The sequence below is a fragment of the Barbatula barbatula genome, assembly GCF_947034865.1.
Source record: "Barbatula barbatula genome assembly, chromosome: 21".
In the NCBI taxonomy this organism is placed as follows: Eukaryota; Metazoa; Chordata; class Actinopteri; order Cypriniformes; family Nemacheilidae; genus Barbatula; species Barbatula barbatula.
This window is the reverse complement of record NC_136784.1, coordinates 7,437,668-7,462,532: the sequence shown is the minus strand read 5'-3', so window position 1 is coordinate 7,462,532 and position 24,865 is coordinate 7,437,668. Positions and strand designations below refer to the sequence as shown.

Genomic DNA, 24,865 nt, shown 5'->3' with positions numbered 1-24,865 from the left:
AAAAAATGTAAAAGGCATGCGAGTCGACTTTGTCTCGACCGTGCGGTCCGTGAATAAAAATCTCGCTCCTATTACGAGTTTACAAGCCTTTCTACCTATTCGATTTTTTCAATCAAAGTGGTCAGAGTTCAGGAGCTGACAGACGCTCTTGGAGAATGGTCCAAATATTCCGGCTGGAACCCAAATAAAAGATACACGTTGGAGAATGTGAAGTTACAAACCGAGGAGGCCGACAGAGTTTTATGTCGGGCATTGATGCGCAGCTACGCGTGCATGTCGTGTCCTATTATTAGAAGATAAAATCGGAGAGAGACGTTTATTATGGCAATGTGTTCTGGCATGAGGGACCCAGAACTCCATTTAGAGCGGTTTTATGAGGTGCTATTATGAAATGATTTCTGTACGGCGTATAAAAGTTTTTATTCAAAAGTATAAAAATACTATTGGAAGCTAACTGCCAGCCCGAGATAAAGGATAGAATCTTCGGTACTGTGTTAGCGTGACATCACTTATAAGGGTCATCCTGAATTTTTATTAAATCTATGTACAAAACAACCATTACGCACACATCCGCCTCCTCATTCTTCTCTCTCTCTCTGGTATTCACGCATCAAACTGGCTGAGATGACTCAGCATTCAATAGCGAAAACCAAAAACAGAAACAACAGATGAACAAACAAATCCAGCAGCCAGTGTTTGGAGGGACCCTGAAGGCTAAAGTTTCTCAGCGTCGTGTTTATTAGCTTCTAGTGAAGTGTGACGTGTACACAACCTGATGGTCCACTGCAGAAGCTACTTTATGAAAAAGAACACAGGGAAGAGCCAAACAGCGCAAACACACATGCCCAAAACATCATTCAGTGCTGGAATGTATGAGCAGAGCATTGTCAAAGACGAGCGTTGAGCTTGAACTAATGAAATGCTATTGTTATTTTCTAGAAAAGAAATTTGTGTTTTTCTTGTGCTGTATTGTATTCCTTTCTTGTACAAATAATAAAAAATACATAACATAAAAAAGTACTTCAGCTTTTTTGGTTATGCCAACTGTAGCCAGCAAAAATAAACTGTCCCCATGGTTACAGTCCTCATTAACCTCCATGCATAACCATATTTTTAAGCGGTAATACAAAAAGTATAAAACCACTCCTGTGCTTAAAAGAAACACTGATAAACGAGAGGCTTTTACATACTTGACAATCAACATGATTGAATGAGCCCTAAAGCTGATGTACTGCTGGTAATCTAACAACATCACACGTCTGTCGACAATGTCTATGCATGAATTATAATAGGAACGTGAAGACAACGAAGCGAAATCTACCCAATAAACTGTGCAATTCAATAATCTAAGTATGATTTATATATAATCAAACCAATTTTCATGAAAACTTTATTGTTCTCTCTATAAATAAGTGTGGTTGGAACAAATGGGCTGTGGGTCTGATCGGGATTAGAGTACCACCAACAACTAGGGCTGCACAAAATAGCTAAAATAAGTTTACTAGGCTTATAAGTGTGTTTATTTCTAAAAACAGACCACAATAACCATTAACCAGATAAACCATACAACAACAATAAAAACCTAGTAAAAAATATCTTCACAAAAAAGTAGATACTAAATCCCAGCAATGCTGCCGAAATGGATATAGCCAGAGAAGTCAAGTCAAATATCGTAACTATACAGCCAAGCCCTACAAATAACTGAAGCCACCGGACACACTAAACAGCATCCCGTTCAACATCAAATGTATTATGCCTGTGCCTTTAAATATCAGTTTGATCACAGTTATAAAGCTGTCAAAATGCGTCCTGTTTCCCTCAAAGTCGCAGCCACCCCCCTGCTGTTTCTCTGTCCCAGCAACACATGATAAAACTCCAACATAAATGTCAAAGTCGAAAAAACTTACACCGCAAGGAAACTTATTTACTCCAGACAGTGTTTAATGTGGGGCAGTAAATGGAGCATACAGTATTTCACAGGGCTGGACTGTGCAGCGTCCATTGATTGCAGGCTTTCTGATGAAGCGGTGCGGACAGACATGCAGATGTGAGGGCCAGTGCTGGGTACAGTTAGCACGGCCCAGGACCGCTTAAACCACCAGGTGGCATGGGCCCTGAAAGGACCTCTTGTGATCCGAACGCTGCGTTGTCTGACTGCCTTACCCGAATCGACCACACTCATTCAGTTAGCTCCCTGTATTCCAGCCCGTGCCACCCAGGTTCAGGTACTGATAGCCTAGGGCCACTGAGCCAAGAAAGCGGATCCAACAATGCATATCAGGACGCAAAACAAATACAATTCCTCCAGTCAGAGACTTGACCCAGTTCTGGAGAAGTTTTATTAGAATGCAAAGATGGTAAAGGGATAGTTCATCCAAAAATGTAAGTTGTCATTAGTTAGTCTCCCTTGCAAACTCAGAAAATGCTACGCACGATGTTCAGTTTGTTCTTTCCCATATAATGAAAGTGAATGGTGACTTGGTGATTGTGTTCATGCTGTAACTTTTATAATTAGGGTTTCGAGCCCGAAGGGCTGAAAACCTATTGTATTTGTAAGGATTTTTATTCTTCTTCTTCTTCTTCTTATTATTATTTTTCCGCGCTAAAACGCATCGCCCAGCCCAAACCGTAAGTCGTAGAAACTCGACACTTTGTCAATTGGTTGTATCTGTGCAGGTTACTCAGATACAGTGACCCAGCCAAATCGGCCCATAGGTGGCGCTATAGCGATGGCCAATGCGTTTGGGCTCAATGCTCGTAAACCGGATGTCGCACAACAAAGTGTTTGGTGTCATTGGAATCCTTGGCTCCAAACTTAAAAAATGGCTATCTCCGATTTCATTTCCGGTATGCAAATTTTTCCGCTAATTTGCATTTTATGAAAAAAAAAAAAAATGAACTAGTCCCTGGATATTTGCCCGATCGGAACCAAACCAACGCTGATGAATTCTGTGGAGTGTGAATATGAATAATCATAAAAGGAAGTTGAAATTTCGATTCAGGGTCGCTAGGGGGCATCAAAACGTCTGAACCGGAAGTAGCCTATTTTACTCAAATGACCATAACTCGTGAACCGTTTGAGCTATCTTCACGGGGCTTAGACCCTATGTGTAGACCCTTAGTCCGGGGTCATAATAAAAAAGACTCGGTGTTTGGCCACTAGGTGGCGCTATAATAGCAAAGAACTCGAAAAGGGCTATAACTATGCAACCGTTTGCCCGATCGACTTATTATTTGGTATGGCGTGTCTTTGTGTCATGCACCGTGACTGTATAAAAGGACTTTGGCGTTTCTCAAAAAACATGGCCGCCATCGGCCAATGAATTTTGAGCACTCATTAGACAGGGTTAACGGAGGCCGATCAAAACGACACTCGCTGGGCTTGTTCGACTCGTGGTCCTGAAGGTCTGTAAGAAATATGAACTCATTCGGCCACTGGGGGGCGAAAAAACGTTTTTGCAGTGCATAAACAATTGTGTATCACGTGACATTTGACATATACTCAAACTATTTACATCATATGATAGCTCTTCTCATTCTGAACAACTTTGCCTATTGAAATGCTTCTGTCGATCAAACGGTTCATGAGTTATCGCTGATGATGTCAAAAACCTACTTTCGCGAACTAGTCCCTGGTTTTTCAACCGATCGGAACCAAACCAATGCAGATGACTTTTGTGGAGTGTGAATGTAAATAATCATTGAAAAAAAGTTGTAATTTGTATTCATACACGGTAGGGGGGGCCAAAAGCTGAACTGGGCGGAGCCTATCACATTAAAATGGCCATAAATCCAGAACGGATTAACACATCATCATGGGGCTTGGAACATATGTGTAGACCATCACTCTGAGGTCACCTACAAAAGAAGGTGCCGTTTGGACACTAGGTGGCGCTAAAACAGTAAAAATGGCAAAATTGACGCGTATTTCATTACTTAAACAATTGTGTATCACGTGACATTTGACATACACACAAACTATTGATATCATATGATAGCTCTTCTCATTCTGAACAAATTTGCCTCTTGATCTATTGATGTCAATCAAACGGTTCAGGAGTTATTGCTGATGATCTTAAAATCGTACTTTTGCAAACTAGTTCTTTGATTTTCAAGCAATTTCAAAATTTCCACCATAGTACAATTCTCTGGACTCTCTAGGTCAACAATGATTAAAAACATATTGAGTTTTTTTTGTTGTGTGACCATTACAGGGTCCTTTATTATATTAACGTGAAAAATGTACGTTAAAGGTTGCTACTCCTTAATAAATAATCCAACTGACTTGCAATTAAGTAGTATTATACATATTATGACTCAAAACAAGCATGCTCATCAGAAGATGCATGCCTTCATAAAAGTCCAAGAGGTGAAATATTCATTCAAATGGGCTTTTCATACATGTCTTTGTAAGCATGCGTAGTCTGCATAGACCGTTACTGATCACCCAAGTCAAAATTCTGGGTCTAAAGGCCTATCATTCATTGAGGATGTGTGTTAGGGCAATTTCTGAAATGGATTTGACTAATTTATCCTGATAACGTGAGTCTCGCTACTGAATTGTCAGAATGACTTGATATGAGAAAATGTAATCTATGTCCTATATGTGCATGTGTGTGAGCATGCCTGGGTCTGTATGAGCCAATGCTGACCCTTTGACTCATTTTTCTGGGTGTGGGGTTGTATTGTCGATTGTGGACATGTTAGTTTGCCCTCCCTGAGACTGGTCGACGTTTACTTACCTAAACTTCTCGAAACCCGATAATTGCTGCTTGCAGCTATATTTCTTTTTGCCTTTTAAAAAACTTGACAGCACCTAGTTACCATTCACATTCATTGTTTGGAAAAGAAAAACATGAGGGTGAGTAAACTATTCCTTAAAGTCCAATAAGAGACTGCGGGCTCACACAATGCTCATCTTGTGACTGGGGCATAATTCCTCACGTTGTTGAATCTGTTTACCCGCCATGTTTATCCAGACATCGTTTCAGAAGAAATAGTGGAACACGTTCAAGGTCACGAGGTTTAGCTACAGATGGGCGGAGAAGGAATGAAATTAAATTGGGAGAGCTAAGAACTGTGAAGCTATAAAGCAAATCAAATTAGGGCCAGGAACGATTTATATTTCTGCGTAGCTCCTTTTCTTGAAGTACACGAGTTCTCCCAACAGACTAACATTATTTAAATAGGCACTGATCCCTGCGTTTATAAATTTGATCCAGTGCTAACATTCGATTTTATATATCTTTATAATTGTGTCAAACTGTTGAATAACTAGAAAAGCTGTGTAAAAGTAGGATCACTATTTTCTCACCCTCGTATCGTTTCAAATGTGAAGGGTATTTTTTTTCAGTGAACTACAAATTTAGAAAAAAAAACTACATACATGGTGACACTAAGGTGAGTAAATTATTAATATAATTTTTTTTTGTTTTGGGCTTAAATGGATAGTTCACCCAAAATTTAAAAGTATTGAATCATTTACTGGTCCCTAAACACCTGTGGCTTTCTTTCTTTCATATTTTGAATAATGTTGATTACCAAACAACATTGGCCCCCTATTGACTATCATTGTATGGACACAAAACCTTCGAGACATTTCTTAAAATATCTTCTTTTGTGTTTTTTAGAGAATCAAGCGTCATATAAAGGTTCTGAATGACATAAGGGTGAATAAATGATGAGGGTTTTTTTTGTGAACTATCCCTTTAAGGTTTGCCTGTGGCCATTGTGCGCGCCTCAGGTTTTAAGGTCAGGTGTTTGTGAGGACTGTGGGAAGTGGGGCGCCCAGCTGGTGCAAAATGACTTCCATAGGGCCATTAGCTGGCTGCAGGGCTGAGGAAGGCCAAAAGGGCTCTTCCCAGGGGAACCTCTAGCATCCTCGCCTGACAGCACGGAAATGAAGTGGTCAAAGCGGAGCTGCTGCACTGTCACCTCTACATTCATTTCAACTCTCAGATTCTGCAATTCCTGGGTGGGCTGGCGAGGCGTACACGCCGTCTCTCGCAATGTTATTTTCATAGCTCCCTCCTTACCGAGTGCAGCTTCTGATACAGGCCACACGCGTTGCACACGTAGCCGCCGTTGGCATTCTTCCGCCACAGTGAGGTCTTGGTGGTCAGACAGTTGGCGCAGAAGACCCCCGAACCCCGTCGTCTCTGAAATCATAAAAAACAGAGAAAGGAAGCCAAAGTTAGTACAAAAAATAAAAATGGGGATTCATGCTCCGCATGAAGTTTGAAGGTAAACGTTTCCTTCTATCATATTTCCGTGGATAATTATAGAAGACTTGAATGTGTTAAAAGGGATATTTCAGGCAAGAAACAAAATTTTCACGGAGCCTTGTCGAGCAGTTCTTTGACCAATGGATGCACTTCTACATTCTACCGCTTGGAAGTAAAATGATACGTGGTTTTATAACTTCGACTGCATTTTTCTTCAAGAAGAAGGTCATATTCAGTCAGAATTCCTGGGAATTCGTTTTGCCTGTGAAATATCGCTCTAAGTGTACATTTTGAAAAATTAACAATGATGAAAAAATTTCAGTTGAATGTATTCGACATCATCACACGTCTGTCTGTAAAGAAAATAATCCAGATGAATTATTCAACTACCCGGCCATCATAACCCATTTCAAATGACAAGTACCTTTAAATATACGACTGGATCTCAGAATATCTGGTAGCTTGAAATATGGCTCTCTACTGTGAGAGGAGAGAAAATAAACCGAACTACGAAGAAAAATAAGAGAGATATAGCTACATGAATCATCCACTGGGACAGACAGAACTACAAGTGTATCCCAAGAGTCACTCGGGGCACACTGGGACCGATCTAGATTACGGCCCCTGTAAAACTCATTTAGCCTTATAGAACGTATGCGATTCATTTATCCCAACTTCAGACGGCTTGTGTAGGGTCCCCATTTCTCCTGCCAGAAAAGTACAATGCTCCTAATTGTGCTCTAATACATTTAGAATGGAAAGCTTTCCCCCGACATAATTTTGGCTCGGCCTCTTTTTTGGCAGGGGATCGGGCACTTGATTCATCGGGTGTTTCACAACGTATCAGTAAAAAAGTTTTGGGCCGCAGCCAGCTTCCTATAGGGTAATTTTTCCGTCCAGATGCGCCATCGGAGGGGAGGTCCCTGCATCAGCTAAACTAATTATGATCTCACCTTCGTTGATGCCTGCTCACTCTACGATTCGACATCGGCCATTACTCATAGATACGGGGAAATTGAATGTGAAAAGAGAATGGGGTCCGGTAGCTCGCACGGTTATAAAGATTAAAAATGATGGCAATAACTTAATGAGATGGAGCCGTGAGCTATCGGCAAATGCAAAGTCACTCTGACATCTGTCCTTTGTAGCCGGAGAGCATCGTTCTGATGTGCTCAGCATTTCAGGCCAGAGGAGCATTGCTGTGAGGAGAGGGTGGTGCATGTCCTTACAGTACAAATAAAATGTAAGTTCATCTCTCTGAACGATCACCTATCCTACACTACAATCCCACAATACCTTGAGGCAAGATTATCTCAAAATCGAATTACGGTTCATTTACGTCAGGGTCTGCGCTTTCCTAAAACTTTAAATCGAGAATGCATATATTTTCAGATCTCAACGGGGTTTTAGAGGACCACATGCTAGTCCTGACAGTTCAGACGTGATTGATTGATTTATTCTTTCCTATCCCGTTCTAGCGTTACAAGCCAAACAGAGTGTCCATCATCAGCTATGTGGTTTTCTCTCGCCGGCCTTCTGGGCTTCGAAGCCAAATCACTCACACGTGTTCACCGTGACTGGCCCGAAGTCCACAGCCCCTCCAGTTCAGAACATATGCGGGGAGTTAACACGTCAGACACAGAACCTACACACAGTTTGGACACAACTGATAATTTGTCTTCATGGTCACATCATTCATTTGTGCTGGGCCCCCAAAATGTTTAGCCAACCTGAAAATATATATGTGGTTTTGTATACAGTGGGCTAAAAGTGGGCTTTGGAACCAAATCAATCAAAAACTAGAAGTAAAGGAGTTTGAATCCGGTGTCCACTGTCACCAGAAGCACTTATCAATGTTAGTCAGTTAATATCTTACATTTTGTACTAGAGAAAAGAAATAAAGCATGGAAATCTAGTATGAAAGCAATTACAGACTTCCAAATGTGAATAAAAATCTGCTTTGGTGTGCAAATAAAATTTGGAACTACTTTGCAGTTTAACTGCAACATTACATGGTTTTACATGTGATTGTAAGAATGATAGTTTGACCTCCGCAGAAGTGATGCGAACAATTCAAAAACCCGCCTACTAAAGAAAACATCTGCTGTACGTCTTCTAACAGAGTTCCCTCACTGGAAACTTTAACATCAGATGTTTTCTCTAAAGTCTTCATTTTTCCCAGAACTTGGACATATGTGGAATATTACTCACATTAGGCAACCACGTTTTTGTCATAAATATAAAAAAATATTCTGATCAAATGCTCAGTGTCATTTAGTGATTTCACAAATAAAAACCTATGAGGCTCACCAGTTTTTGTGTTCTCTGGTGTACTACATCACAGCGGGAGCATAATTCCATAATTCTATTAAATCAGCAACAAGCATTTACAACTCAGCAGGTCTCTGTCAATATAACAATACGTCAGGCACAACCTAGACACATTTATTAAAACAATCGCTTACAATGACATCAGGTCAGAAAGACTCTTCCAAAACAATCCACAGAGAATTTCAGAAAGAAAAACTAAGCAAGCAAGCCATGATGGGCGAGAACGTATGAGGTGGGAGTGGCAATAAGTCAGGTCTGGGAAGGGGGTGGGGTCATGGGTCTAGCGAGTTCAAATGTCAATTACACAGGAAAGCACAGAAATAGCCTTCCTGTGTTCAACGGTGCACAATCCCAGACTTCCTTTTCAATTATCAACCGGGCTGTTCTGCCATCTGAAACAACCTATGCGTACCTTGCCATGCCACGTTGTGCTTTTTTATATCTTTCTCCCTTCATTACATCTCGTAAAACGGGCAAAAACGAAAAAGAAAATACACTGCAGCTGCTCGCCGAAGGAAAAGGAGGGGAAAAGAACCAGAGAAAGCCTTGATTGTCTTTGTTTTCCCCAAGTGTGGGGCGATTTTTCTCGCCTGCCACGTCTGGCTGTGCTGTGAGGTGATGCATTGTTTTTTTTTCCGTGAGCTGGAGGGGCCGCAGAGAGCCCGGGTCCTGTCTGTTTCCTGGCCTGCTCCAGTTTATCACTGTATCTGTTGCTATCTGGCATCCGTCACGGCCTTTGCTAGGAGCTGTGCATTATCACACAAACCGCTGTGACGGCACTATCATTGCTTAAAACACCACTAATCATAATCATAGGAGAAAAGATGGCTACCTTTCATCGAGCACATGATGAAAAATTTAGTTTTTGGGATAATTTTTCTCCATACAGAAACCAGGCGGCTTTGACACAGGTATGCACGCAGGTAGCAAGGTGAGTTAGGTACTTGCAGTAAACAACAAAATGGTTTTGCTTGTTTGCATTATGGGCCGTGATGAATGACCTTGCTGCGTTTTGCCGGTGTATCCTGCGCATGCTGTTTGCGTGTGATTGATTATGAATGCCCCGCGCCACGCTCTGGGGAGTCGGGCTACTTCTGGTCCTGCTGAGAGGAATCTGAAGTAATTAGAGGCAGGAACTAATTACATCTATTTATTTAACAAGCATGTTCCCACAATCCCATAAAGCTTTCCATTAAGAGCTTTTAATCCCAGGTGAAACAGGTGGGGTTCAAGAGTCACACTTCAAAATGAAAATTCTGCCATCATTTACTCACCCCCTTGTCATTTCGACCCTGTATGACTTTCTTCTACAGAACCGAAAATGGGATATTTGGAAAAACGTTCTTCTATTGTAACCAATGGGGCTGTTAACAACATTCTTCAAAATATCTTGATTTATGTTCTGCGGAAGAAATAAAGTCATTCAGGTTTGACATAACAAAAGGGTGAGTAAATGATGAATCTTTAAACCCATTCCTGTAATCTACAGTTGCTCCTAAAAGTCGCACCTATCGTCAACTTTGGCCAATAAATATGTAATAATGTGCTGTCTATAAAACATGTCTGTTTATGCTGTGAAAATAATTGCTTTCGGCACTGGGAGATTTTGTAGAGCAGGTCTGGAACGTTCCTGTTTTGGTGTGTTGGACAGCAAAATTACGTGTCTAAACGCAGAGACATTAAAACTTTGACTGACTGACATTCATCATAGATGTGAAAAAGAGGGATAAATACGGTGTTTGGCAAACCGTCTGGATGGGAATAAGAGAAAGAATTCCTAGTTTAAAGCGGCGATTTAGACGCAAAGCCACGAAATGAAATGTAATTCACTTAGGCAATCCACAGGGTCTCTTACATTAAATAAACAATTATTTAATCAGCTGTGGGGAAATAAGGTGAACCCCTGCTGACAATTTAAATTTCACAAATCCTGCATCAACAATTCAAGGCTCGGGCGGTATCATCGCCATGCCGGAGGCATACATCTGGATGCAATTGCGGACATATCGAACAATCAAGTCCGATCTTAGGTGGATGTTATACCAGGCTTACGCAAATCCAGCGTCTCTTGCTAAATTGCGGTCCTAATTGCATAATTCAGTTTCATAAATCAGGTCTAATATTTCCCTTGAAAGCTTCATTACTCCTAGAACCTACTCCTAGAACCTAGATCGTGAAAATAGGGCCAAATATGTGTAAGTGTGATGTCAAAAAAGTCAAAATACTGCTTATAAACAAAAACAGGACAATTGTTTGCTTAAAAATAAATCTAATGGTAATGCAATAGGGTAACACAATATCGTCAAGATCAATTCAGAAAATTATAAAAGACAACCCCCATGTGCTCTATTACACAACTAACCTTCAACCATATATTCAACAATCTGGAACCTGCACGGCGAAGAAACCGAAACAAACATCTTTCTGCTTCGACCTGCCTTAGCTGACAACTTCCCTCGGCCCAAATTCTCAGCAGAACCCTCAGAGGAGCAGGGCTCCAGATTCTCCATTCAACGAGAGCCCTTCTGTTATCTCCATCCAAATCCCCATCCTCTCTTTGTCCTGCCCTGCGTCGAGCTGCGGCACATCCCGCTGTTACACAAGACTATCTGAGCTCTTGGCATTCTCTCTGAATCAGATCGAATCAGAAGACATGATCAAAGACAAAGACACGCACGCAGGCCTCTGTGTGGAAGTGTGAAGCCATGATATCCATTTGCACTCATAGGGCTTACGGTTGTAGTTGTGAGAGTAGTCTATTGTACTGAAGAAAAAAACAAAGTCTCTGCTTTTTTTGCAAATAGAAGAAGGCTTTATGCATTCTAGAATAATCTATTCCAGGGACCGAACAATGCTTGAGTCTCTCCTTACCACTACAAAGCCATTAGGCCTTTTGACAGCATCGCTACACCCGTATCCCCTTATCTAGGTCTTGCTCAGATAGCGGTATCCTCTTCTTAGAAGCTGTTCCTGTCTCGGTGACAGGAGAGGAAGTCAGGATACTTCGGCCCCTAAACGTGTCATCTGTCACCTCTGTAAGGTCCATTTCAATGCTGTTTGTGTCGATTTGTACTGGATGTCATAACATGGGGCTGGCTGACCCGAGACAATAGTAAGAGTGAGTGACAATGACGAGCAGGAAAGAGAGCTAAGAGTTCAGGCATGACTTCACCGGCACACCTGCTCATGTGTCACAGAGGCCAGTGGGGTTATTGTCAGTCACACAACAGAGTGAGGGCAACCAGTGCCTTCTGATCTGGGATTAGGTAAAGACGTTTCCTGCATTCAAATAAAACAACAAAACAGACTATTCAGAGACGACAAAATTGATAAATTCACCCAAAATGTTTAATTATTTCTATCATGTCATTCCAAACCTGTATAACTTTATTTCTTCTCCAGAACACAAAAGAAGATATAATTAAGAGTTGTGGTAACCAAACATCTCTGAACCACCCCTTGACTTTCATTGTATATATCAAAACCACTGAAACATTTCTCAAAATATCTTCTTTTGTGTTTCACAGAGGAAGGGAACACAAAAGATGAGAGCAACATGAGGGAGGATACATTTTTTGGGGGGGTGAACTGTCCCTTTACTGTGTATGTAAAGTTGGACCCTTCAATAATCCAATCTGACCGTTTAAAAAAAAAACTATAAAAAAACAACATGTACATGTCAAACTGGGTCATAAGCTTTAATGAGCACCAGACTTTTTGCCACCAGTTACAAGTTACAAGCCAATTAACTCCAGTTGAAAAACATACCACAAGTTAAATGGCGGGTTATAAAAATGTGACAGGCTGATTCTTACACAATCAGATTTTAATTGTAAGGCTTTCCAAATATCTTCGATCTTCAGGCTTGAGGCAAACAATCTGATTTAAGGATGAAAAGACTTCCTCAAACTATATCAAATATAAACCGCCACAAGCCAAATTCTGGAACACTTTGCTTTAATAGTTTGTTCTTTAATATTATGTGAAAAAAGGACACCAAAACTTCCATTCACCTTGCCCTGGAGGAGAAACACGGGTTACGGCACAAAGACATCTAAGTGTGGGAGAGTGACAACGTATACTACATATCACCCGGCCCAGAACGCAAACCGCTCTATATACTAACAATGACAGTCTTTTTTCCACTCAGCTAGTGTTTCCTGTTGTAAATTCCACTGGAGCCTGTTGAGGTAAGCTGTGGGCTGCTGTACTTCTGTGGCTTCGCAATAAACAACAACTTAGGAGAATGCAAACGTCGCGAATCACCGCGGCTGAATACGAAAAGGTAAACCACACCGCGTGTGCCCACACAGAAGCATTGACAGCTAGCGAATCACATATAAACAAAACCTGACGCTTTTTTGCCTTCCATTTACGGGCAATTAGGAAATTTAGAAAACACTTGAAAATACAAGCAGAGCCTTCAATTTCACTATCAGACGCTGAGCTTCAGAATAAATTCCCCCTTAAATGTAAAACCAATATTTACTGTGCTCACAGAAAATATCAGATTCCCAGGGATAACACTTATACGCTTTACCTTAGAGAAAAACCTGGCAACTGAAACACAGAGAGATTTCGTTAGGTGTAGGCGGCCACTGCGTGGGATCAGATAAAGCGGTGACATCGTTTTGCGTGATAAACACAGTCAGATCTGGTCGTGACGGTTCGCTGGACCTAGATCAGAAATTCAAGATGGGTGGCAGGCATTAAGATAAATATAACAGCGATTTTTGGAAAAATAATATTTGGTTTTCTCTTAATGGAAGACGATTCTTTGGATGAACGGAAAGTATTGTAATCAGATTTGACACGCAATTTTTGCCTGTTCTCCAGATGAGCCCAGCTTTGTATATGAATGGTCTATTGATAGATTCGACTAGCCTATGTTATACAAAAACGTTTAATAGGAAACATGTTAAATGAAAGAAAATAGGACTTTTAAATAAGGTACCACATTTCTCTAGTCGCTTTTTAATCCTGGAAACACTTTTTATTCTCTCTTGCTTATCTTCACCTGACTTTCAAAACTCTAAAGATGAGGCCCAAAAATGTATATAGTGAATTTCATAACAAAAAGGTGGTACATCGAATGAGGCCTATCTGCACTTTCACGGTTTACAATTGTAAATAACTTATTTACAAAATATAAACGAATGCAGTTATTGTGTGGGAGTGATAAATATACTTATGCTCATATAGACTATATCAAAAACGTGAGAAACGCTGTTTCAGTTTTTAAGACTACATGTACATTTGAATAAACGTTCAGAGCATGTATAAGATTTTATTACATGTGAACGATTAAAAAATAAGAGTATAATGAACACATTTGCGATCCTGATAAATAAAGTTCTCTGAATGATCTCTGTCAATATCTTCATCTCCATCTGTCCATATCTCCATCTGTGCCACTTAATGACTTTGCCTCCAACCATGAGAATTAATGTGGAACAAACACAGTGAAATACATATGCAGTAAAATGTGTTTTAGTTTGTGTTTTAGTTGTTATATTGTTATATATAAAAATTTTATATTGGCTACATGAACAGTGCAGATAAACATTCTTAATGTAAATGTAAGAAAACTTACATTAAAAGAACTTCTTCTAAAATCTAACAGGAAGTATTTTGGGGTGCATCAGCGAAATCCTCTCTGAGAAGTTTAGAAACCTTAACACTGCGCTGTAACACTGCTTACAAAGTAAACAACTGAACAGCAGATATTTTTTACTATGCACAGAGTGACAGAAAAACAGAAGACCAACTCAAAGAGAATGGGGTTACATATGAAAAAATGATTCGCTGTGGGAAGGCAACATCCCACACAGCTAAAATTAGTAGGAACGCAACAAAATCCATGGGGCTCAAAAGCCAAGAGAGATCCTCCATCATGTGCCCAGAAATCATTCACCCACTCGGAGTACACAGGAAGGGACCATCAGCCAGCTACTAACACTAATGAAGCCTCCATGGAGCTTCCAGTGCCCATCAGCTCAAAAGACTAAACATTGACACTTGGCTCAAATAAAATGCTCCTGACTGGCACTACAATAAAGCAGCGATTGTAAATGGGAATTGTTTGTTAAAGACTTACACATGAAAATGTCAATTTTTAATTAAAACAACAAGCAATAGTCATTGACTACATACTGTACGGTTCTCTTTGCATTTTTAATTTCGGGGTCGTTTTTGATAAAAACGAAATGATGGCACGCCGTTGCCTGCACATGGAGGCTGTGTAATGTACTTTCATAAAGCGTGCTTCAAAGTACCGACTGAGCAGATTCATGGGCTGTAATTGCCTAGCAACCCTGGACATGTGAGCTCTCCAAATTGGCTCCTAAGGAGTGGACGACTTCTGAGCTAGTTGAGCAAATTTCATTGTGCTAAATTTGGATAATCGCTGGGATTTTCAGGGAGTTTGCGCGCTAATGAATGGCTCTTTGTTGTATTAGATCTAGGGCTAAACGAAAGGAATATGGAAAAGACATATTGAGGGCCAACACCTCCATCAGTCTGCAGGGAACGACTGGGGCACACGAACCCAATCAGTCATAACAAAGCTCTGATGGAGAGGGATGTTCTCGGGAGTTTGATTGCACGGAGAAACAGAAGGACGTCAAACCCCCCACAAAGACAGTTTCAACCGACACGACGAAAATAAGCACTGTAATCAGATTCTTAATCCAATGAGATGAATACAACGCACATATTACACACAAAACAACTTTAGACTACAGTCTTAATAAGACATGAAAGAACGAACAAGAAGTCCAGTTTTTCTTTGACAGCCATGTTCACCTCGACCCTGATGGTCTGATGAGATCTGCTCATGTCTCAACACTGGACTACTTCCCCATCACTGAGCTAATCAGAGCGGGCCGGCCACTCAGACCAGCGTCAGCCTAAAAGGCCAGCAAGGAAAAGTATCTATTTTAGGACACAATTCTGGGTCTCCAGTGAAAAATATATTTTATCTTCCTTTCAACCATTATGCTTTTACAGAAAAGCAATATTTAATTAAAAATTAAACTATAACTGGAATCCAATCTACAGTCTTTGAACGGGAAATAACTACCAACAGGAAAAGATTTTAAGGCTGTCAACCAAATTTACAGAATAAATGTGAAATGCTGATTTATCACATACTGCATTCATATTTGTTCGAAAAGGCATCAAAGTCTTTATATTAATGCGGCAGATGAGTAAAGCACTGAATAATGGCCTTAGAAGTAATACTGTTTGTTTTACTTCCATAAAAGCCTTTTAAAACGGATGCATTTTAAAATTGAGCTTCACTGGTATTTCATTTTATTTATTTGTTTGAGTGGTGACCAAAAACAGCACACAAGCTACATATGGGCAATTCCAAAGTTATACATTCTCAAAAGTTATGAAATATAAATTCTTAGAGAATGTATTTATAACCAATATTGAACCAGTTGTTTATATTTTACTAAACCCCTGATGACAGACCGGACATCAGAAAAAAATCAATCTATGCACAATTTTAAAGGAGGGAGAAAGAAAGGTATTATGGATGTGACAAAACAAGTCCATTGTAGGGTTTCTGTGAACTAAAATGTGTAAACCAGGAAAAAGAATAATAAATGAATGGCTCTTTAAAGACATCAAAAGAGTCATTTTCAGGTGTCCTTTTTATGAGAAATATCGACCGTTATGGATGTGACGGTTCAATTTCCTGACAATGGAAAGACATCACAGGAGTATTTAAACTAAACCACAAAAAATTGACATCTGATCTCTCAGTATGTGGAACACCAGGATAGCTCACTCAAAAATGTAAAGTCTGTCATCATTTACTCACCCTCATGTCATTTTAAACCAGTATGAATTGCTTTCTTTTGCAGAACACAAAAGAAAATATTTGAAGAATGTTAGTAATTACTTTTGTTGTGTTTTTTTTGTCGCTGTTGGGTAACCCAATTTTGTGTTCTGCAGAAGAAAGTTAAACAGGTTTGAATGATATGTGGGTGAGTAAATGATGGCAGAATTTTATATCTCTTTAAGGTTGATATTTGCATTGCATTGCCCATACCTGAAATACCAATGCAATGCCCTACAACACGCCGGTTAAACCTACAGACATGATGAAACTCGCTGATTTCTACATAGTTTCAACTCATAAACTGATGCGTCTGACTGTTCCTCAGGATCCAGAGAGCTCCGTGTTTTTTAATGGGTGCAAGCAGTGCTGAGGTCCATTACCGATTCCATCTGGAAAAGTGTTGAAGTACAGGGCCCCCATCTGCCCCCAGGCAAATTGAATGACTAGCCTGTTTCCAATTTTCCAAAGTCTAATACTGTATCTAAAAGACACCAACATCCAACCTCTCTTGTATGGTGCAACCGGCCCTCATAACGACGAAACGACATGTTCAGCAGTTTTTTCCCTGTGCCTATACCGCTTTCCTCTTGACCTTTGCTGCTAGGCCATTGTTAATTACTCCTCCATCCGCTTAAATGTGCTGGTTTGTGGACATTTAATTAACACGGCTACTGTAAGTCCCATCTAAGGGCACGGACGCGTTTTGCGACAGGTCGATTTTAATGAAGTGTCGAAAGTCAAGCACATATATTCGAGAAAGGCCCATGTGTATGAGATCGGGCTGTATTACCATAGATGAGAGTCCTGACCCTCGTGAATTCAGTGAATGAAATCCAATATCTATTACACAAAATATTTTTTATGTTTTTACCTTTTAAAATTGGTGTCATAAACCTGGCACTGAATAAACAAGATATTGACCTTTTGCCAAGGTAAAAAGCTTAGATAAATCTTGATCTTCCAATATGGCTGAGTGAACAAATAGCGGGTGTGTAAATAGTTAAAATCTAGTGTAGCGTGATACTGAGTAACTTATTCACTCACTCACTGAAACGGATTCATAAGATGTGACTTCTGTAGTCAGAGGAAGCCAGCGTGTATCATTAAGTGCATCTTAATGACAGTAACACTCGGTCTAATGTGAGCTGGGGGAACAGTCATTGTATTAAAAAAAATGGAATTCCGTCATAACCCCAGTTGTTCCAAATCCGTATACATTTACTTGTTCTGATGAACACAAAATGAGATATTTTGTAGAGGTTAGGAAAGCAAAAAGTTCTGGGGCACCTATTAAAAATGTTTCTTCTGTGGTGGTCAATGATGTCCCAGAAATGACAGTTGCTAACATTTTCCCAAATATCTTTCTTTGCAGACAGACCAAGATTATGATTATTAGTAAGAATATTTCCCAACATCACATTTTAAAGTCATTGTTTTGTTGTAAAGGAGATGAATCCTGACCAAACTCTGTTTTTCTGCACTTACTCAGTATTGCAGCCATCTAAGGCTGAAGGGCAGTACAGGAGATGGCTGTACTCAAAGTATCACTCAGACCAAAACCCAGAGATGAGACATAGCATCTATGATCAATACACAAATTACATTTTCGATCTTTTTCTCCCCTCTTGAACCGACTCCTCATGGGGGGGGGGGGGGGGGGCGCGCTTATTGCATATATGGCGGGTTCACAGGCTTGATCGTGACCTGCCGTATGCCAGTAGCCGAATGGTTCGAATCTAGCATGAGCAGTGATGAAAATGGCCATGTAGTGAACTGATGACGATTCTTCTCACTGAAGTGCTGAATCAAAAGAATTACAGGGCTGTATTTCTGCTGAAATTATTGAATTGCATCGGGTGACTCTTGATTTGAGACTAGAATTATTGGGTTACTGATCTATTTCTCTAGGGTGTGTGAGGTGCTGGTGTGAGCTCCCCCAGGGACTCTGGAACGCTAAATGTCATCTAAACCTGTAGTGTGATTCCTCTGAATGGTTTATCTGGAAAAAAGAATATATTTTATATGATGAATCTGCTGCTATAATAGAAATATGTTACACATGTGTATTACTTTATAAAGCAGGTAAATTAATTTGGATTGATTCGCTTACACGCTATATGAAATCTCATTTTAGACCACTCGGCCATGAAACAGCTGAATCTAAAACTTGCTGCCATCTTTAAGTGAAAAATGTGCTTTCATACAAGGGTACTATAGTTTCCTAAAACTAGAACTATTAAACATTCCTTTTATTAAATAATACAAAAATAATATGATGACATTTTCCCTTGGCAATAAATTAAAAAGGCAATAAAAATAAAAATAAATAAAAACTAAAATAAAAATAATTAAACATAAGAAAAATTAGAATTTTCATAAAATAAACTTAAGTCAACAAATTACAAAATCACATAAAAAATAATAAATTAAACTAAAATTAACATGAAAAAGAGAAGCTATTAACATTTTAATAATAATAATAAAAATAATAATACAATTAATAAAACTATGATAAACCAAAATAACTTTATATATCTCTGCTTTCATATAAATAAAAAGTCATGATCGCTAACAACTATTTTAATACTAATGTGAAATAAAAATAAATATTCAAATATCTATTTAAATATTTTTGAGTAAAAACAATATTAATATTTCCCCTGGCAATAAACTGAAAAAGTTAAAAAGGTGGAGGCAATAAAATTAAAGATAAATGAAAGCTAAGCTAAAACATGAACAATAAAACATTAAGAAAAACTAAACTTAAATTAAACTTAACTTAAATAAATGACAAAAGCACATAAAAAAGCTCAAATGAAATCTAGATTTTTTTTAATAAAGCTAATAATATGCTATAATTAAACTTATTTTTTTATATTACATTAGTATTAAAACCGTTGTTTTCGTTGTTTTATTAATGATAAATAAGTGTTTCGTTGTAGTTTTAATAGCCAGTAAATACACACCTGTGACCACACATTCTACGCCAATACTTCAAATGGATAGGCCTTTATTTACCCACACACTGGATTTTGTCTCTTTCCTCTAGAACCCCCCTAACCCGTTCTAAAATCATGTGTCACACAGCTTCAGTGGATTATTTCTTCACTGTGTTCAATAGACCCACCAAACTATCCTAAAAGCAAAAGTGACACAATAGACTTGTACTTTGCCCAACGAGATGTCCTAGGAAACGTTCCACTGAGCAATCTCTTGTTAGAGCCATCAACCTAAGTGGCTTACGTATATGAAGATCACTGGATTCTCCTCTCACCGATCAATACGACTGCTAAGTGTTGTTCCTTTACACGCTTTCTTAACCTAACACCTCTTTATTCCCTTTACGACGTAAGGTCCATTTCAGAGATAATAAACCTAGCTGACACGTTGCTAGAATGCGTACCGCGCAAAAGGTGTCGATCACAGACGGAACGGACCAATCGGGACACACGTCTCAGGTGCATTTCAGGTGTCATTGCGGCCGCTGTCACTGGTTAGACGTTGCGTGACATCACGGTACTCGCGGGACCCGGTTCACCTTTGTAACGAGAGCCTGTCAAAATGCCAAACTCAATCGATAAGAGAGTGAAAGGTCAGCGTGGCTCCTCTGAGCTGTATTCAATACTTAATTACAAGTGCTGACCTGCTGGACGAATTTGAATGGGTTTTTAAAGCTTTGCTAAAGGAATGTCTGACACATGAATAAGAATGCCGCAAAATGAGCTGGCTTAAAGGGATACTTCACCCAAAAACGAAATTCGGTCATCATTTTCCAAATCTGTATACATGTATTTGTTCTGATGAACGCAGAGAAAGATATTTGGAAGAATGCAAATAACCAGACAGATTTTGCCCCCCATTGACTACCATAGTGTGGTAATACAATGGCAGTCAAAAGTGCACCAGAACTGTTTGCCGTCCTACATTCTTCAAAATGTCTTCTTTTGTGGTCAACAGAACAAAAAAAAAGATAAAGTAACTGTTCCTACTATGGGAGTTTATTAGTTTGATTCCTGTTATTTAGCTTGGCGTAAATGTGACTTTGGTACATTTTCAATGACCGTGCTGGACATTCAACTGTGAGCAATTACAAGCAGACAATTTGCCAAACTGGGTAACATAAGTAATTACTTTCGAGCAATTTGTTGACGCTTGGCATGTGTAAGAGGTACATGGGGAAAATCTTGTCCTACAACATCGAGAAGTGAAAAGTGCCCCTTGGCTCAGCACGGACTATCTTATAGATTTCTCCTCGCCATTCAGAACGTACATTTCTTATAGAGAGAAAACAACCGCACATTGGTAAAACTGAAACCTTCAGTGCTGATGTCGGATCAGACAAAAGGCACGCCCCAGATTCAACAACAGATCACTCCAGAACATGGTTATGATGCATGAGCGCAAGCAAAAAAACGTAAAAGTCAATTTAAAGTTCAAGAGGCCACTGACCATGCAAGAGAAGGGAATAGAAATGGATTTTCTCACAGGTGGCCCACCTAACATTTGCCAGCACTTCGAAACTGTGAGTGAAAGAGACGTGCTCTTAAAAATGCCTCAGGAATACAAACACTTCTGCGTCAATGAAAATGATGTCGTCACTGATTGACCCTTATGTTCTTACAAGTTTGGTTTTCGTCTGTGAGTTCTAATGAAAGACAGAAACACAGCTCCTTTTTTACTAAATATTAACTGATAATTTTGCAAGATCTTTTCAATCAATTGGTTGATTCAGTTCACACAACCAGTCTGAATGATTCGATCCGTTTCTCAGGTTCAATTCACTGACTCAATGATCTGTTACAGAGTTTAACAGCTCACTGGAGAGGAAGATTATGAGTATATAGGTATATACAGGAACAACTTCAATTTTAGTCTGTTCCCCACTTAAAGCTAACATATGGCATCTAAAGACTGGAACTATCGTGTGTATGGACCACCTCAAAATTTCTCCCTTAAGTGCATATAGTCATATAAATCATATAGGTTTTGAACAACTGAACACATTTTTGGGCAAATATCCCTTTAAAAGTACATGTTTAACTTTTAGGAGTATCAGTTGACAGAAATGCAATATAATAAACATAACTGTCTCCAGAGGTGCGCAAAGACCTTACGCAATGAAGCGTTATGTTTTTATTGTCTTAGAATGAGATATTTCTATCTATATACGCCGCGGGTCCCCTTACATGGAATTCGTCAAGTTGTTTCTACGGTAGCCCTAAACGGACAAACTGTTTACAGAATATGTTTCGTAAATATATGATCAGCTTCGGCAAAGAAGCGAAAACGTGACACATCTTAGTGTCAGCCACCGTGAGGTTCGTAAGGGAGGGGGAGAGGTGGAGTGAGCCATTGGTTGAAAAAACCTCACCGTCAGATGCTGCTCAATTTACGCAGGTCCTTTAATTAGACAGTAAAACTTTTACTTAATAACCACCCTAAAGTACATTATGAAAAACTAATAGCAAAATACCAAACAAAAAAAAAGACTGCGGCAGTCTGGGAGAGAACAACAGTCGATTCCACTTTTTTTATCCCCTCGGATATATTCAATATTCTTCATGAGAATGAAGATTGTGCACAGGATGAGAAACCTCTCAAAAATGAGAGCTGAGGGTTGCCGCTGCAGCAGTGCTATTTAAAAAGCATCGCATCACTGCGAGGGGGGCTTACCGGCAGGGCCGGATTGGGACAAATTTTCAGCCCTGGAGTTTCATGCCTTAGACCGGCCCACTTTAGTTTACGACTGACTATATTAAAATAATGATAATTAAAACCTAAGTCTGCAATAGCGCACTGTTCTCTACAGCCTTGAATTCATTGTCATTCAGTGAAAATACAGTAGCCTAAGTTTTGCTTCACAGTGAAGATTTATTAGAACAGGGCAGTATCAGAATCTATTTTCTTTAAGAATTAGTGTTCATAAATATCCAAACATTGAAATAAGGAAAAAAAATTACATTACATTAGTTAAATAATAAAACTATTAGACTGTTATCTGACTTTTCTTTCACAATGATTTCTAATGATTGTTTCATCTCTTTTTCCTCTGCATAAGTGTAGCTTGAAGGAAACATGGACAATCCTAAAACATTAAATAACGCGGGCTTCGAACCGACGTCGGTCCGAATGGGGGACGGGCGCTCTAACAATGAGCTAGCTTGCACCTATTGAGAAAGTTTTTGCACGGCCACTAGTTTCTTGCAGTGCTCCTATTCCTAAATACCTTAACGTTAGCTTACCGGCCGTCTCGTCGTCTTCATTTGCTTTGAGAAAAAATGTGGTCTTCTTAGAACATTTGGCCGCGTCAGTTTCCAGAGCTTTCTTGCTTTTTATTCTGGACTTTTCAGCGCCGCCTTTGCGCTTTCTGTCATCCATTTTTATTTCTGACGTTTTTTTATTTTGACCAACTTGCAGTTGCGCTGTCGGGGGCGGGGCCAGGGAGTCAAAAGATAATCACGTCATCATTAACCTGCAGGCTGCGCTCTGAGTTGGGCTGCGAAAAAATATGAAATAAAAAAGAGTGGGGCTGCGATAAAATAATAAATAAAAAGATTAGGGCTGCTGTGAGTGAAGGCAGCCTAGGGAAAGCCACATTTCAACCGTGCCATGACAATACCGGCCCTCGCGGCCAAAAAAACTGACCGGCCCACCGGGAATTCTCCCGGTGCTCCCGATTAGCCAATCCGGGGCTGCTTACCGGTATCAGACATGGTAAAACCAGCCAATATTAATGTCCTATTCCTACACTCCCTACCCTGGGAAAAGAACAGCGCTCATACAGCATACAAATGCACAGGAATGATGACAAATGATGTGCGAGCTGTGAGCTACAAGGGCAGTGGCACATACGCACTCAGTGTGGAGGTGAGAGAGTGCTGACGCAATAGGATCGGAGGTGACGCGCTTTTGTAAAAGGAAAGCTTTTATTTAACTTAAAATACAAATAGTTGAAGCAGTGTGTGGGCACACAGTCGGGAGCTCCAGACATGTAGCAGATGCTTTCATCCACGAGACGCAAGTTTCCTGCTTCTCACTCCCCCTCTTATTTCCTGTGAGCCAGGCAAAACAAATTGAACGAATAAAGTTAAATGAAGGCCATAGTTTAATACAAAATGCTTTTTTCCCGCAAAACTGAGACTCTACATTCAAAGCATACACGCCTGCGAAAATAATTGAGAGACCAATCCAAATTTTCATTTCAAATCAGCATTTCTAGATGTATTGTGTCCATTCCAGTCCAGTGTCTGTATTTTAACAAAATCAAACCTCAGGAATGACAAAGCCACCCAACAGCAATGTGAAAGACTGACAGCATGACAAGACAAATTAAAACTGTGTTAAAAATCGAGGTTAACACAAAGAAATTATGTTTGAACTTTTCCTAAATACAAATGTTACCGTTGTATTGTTTAAAAGTGAATATTTTCTTTGCAGTATCTTTTCTGTTTCTCCAGTTTTTATTTTATGCAAATATAAACAATATTTTCATTTGAAATTTTGGAGGAATGTTGGTAATATTTCACAGAATTAAATAATAAATATCATTTTACCCTAACACACACCTATAAAAAATAAAAATATGATTTTTAAATGGTCTCTTAATTTTTTCCGTGGCTGTATCTTGCTTATTTATGCAATTATGCCTTTCGGAATAATAAAGCACTGGTACATTGGTTAAAACAAAGACTTTTGAATAAACCCAACTGTCTGTAAATGTCTGGCTCAGCACACATCACCTCCTCCATAATGACTCAGCGTTTCTGAGGCGGGGGAATCCCACACACAGCTTTCAATTACCTGTTTATTCTCATTTCCATTTTCCAATTCTGTAAAACTGCTAAACTACAATGATTCATTGCACATGTGCATGGAACAATTCACCCATACACACGTGCAATGAAACCTGTGAAACCATCTCTCCCCGGGTGGTTAAACAACACATGCCCCTTTCCCCACGACTGGGTCCAGCGTTTGGTCGACTACGAAGCATTAACGGATTAGCAGGTGTGTGTTTTCTGAAGCTTCATACCTGCTAATTCCATGAAGCTTTTCTAACACAGAATACTAAAGAGATGTGAAGCATATCACAATGGAGATTGCTTTCAGCGGCACACCTTGCTTGAAATAGTTGCGAATGCAGCTTCCTCGCATGAAAGATGATTGACAGCCAGACAGATACTCTCGCAAGTGGCACGCTAGTAAAATGCATCGTCTGGGACGATCATGAATCTGCATGGAAATCGCAGATTACCATGCTGATCACTCAAAGAAGCTGAAGCACATGCCATGCCAGAGCGGAGAGCCGAGTTCTGCGGACCTCCAGGCGATGGTCAGAGGGGGGTAGAGAGCTGAACAGTGGATGGAATACAAGTGTGTTAAGAATGGTTTTTGTTATCAGTGGCTCCCAGCCAAATGGCAAAATAAAAGATAAAGGTGGAGTTTTGAGCCCATTTAT

The 24,865-nt window shown here is 39.7% G+C and overlaps 1 protein-coding gene across 1 annotated transcript in view; it reads right to left on the bottom strand.

The window, feature by feature from the left end:
- trps1 (trichorhinophalangeal syndrome I) overlaps positions 1–24,865 on the bottom strand; it is a 94,926-nt gene that overhangs the window by 7,026 nt on the left and 63,035 nt on the right. Inside the window, exon 6 of the mRNA XM_079485261.1 lies at positions 6,036–6,158. Coding sequence (XP_079341387.1) covers positions 6,036–6,158 — 123 coding nt within the window. The remainder of the gene's footprint in view (positions 1–6,035; positions 6,159–24,865) is intronic.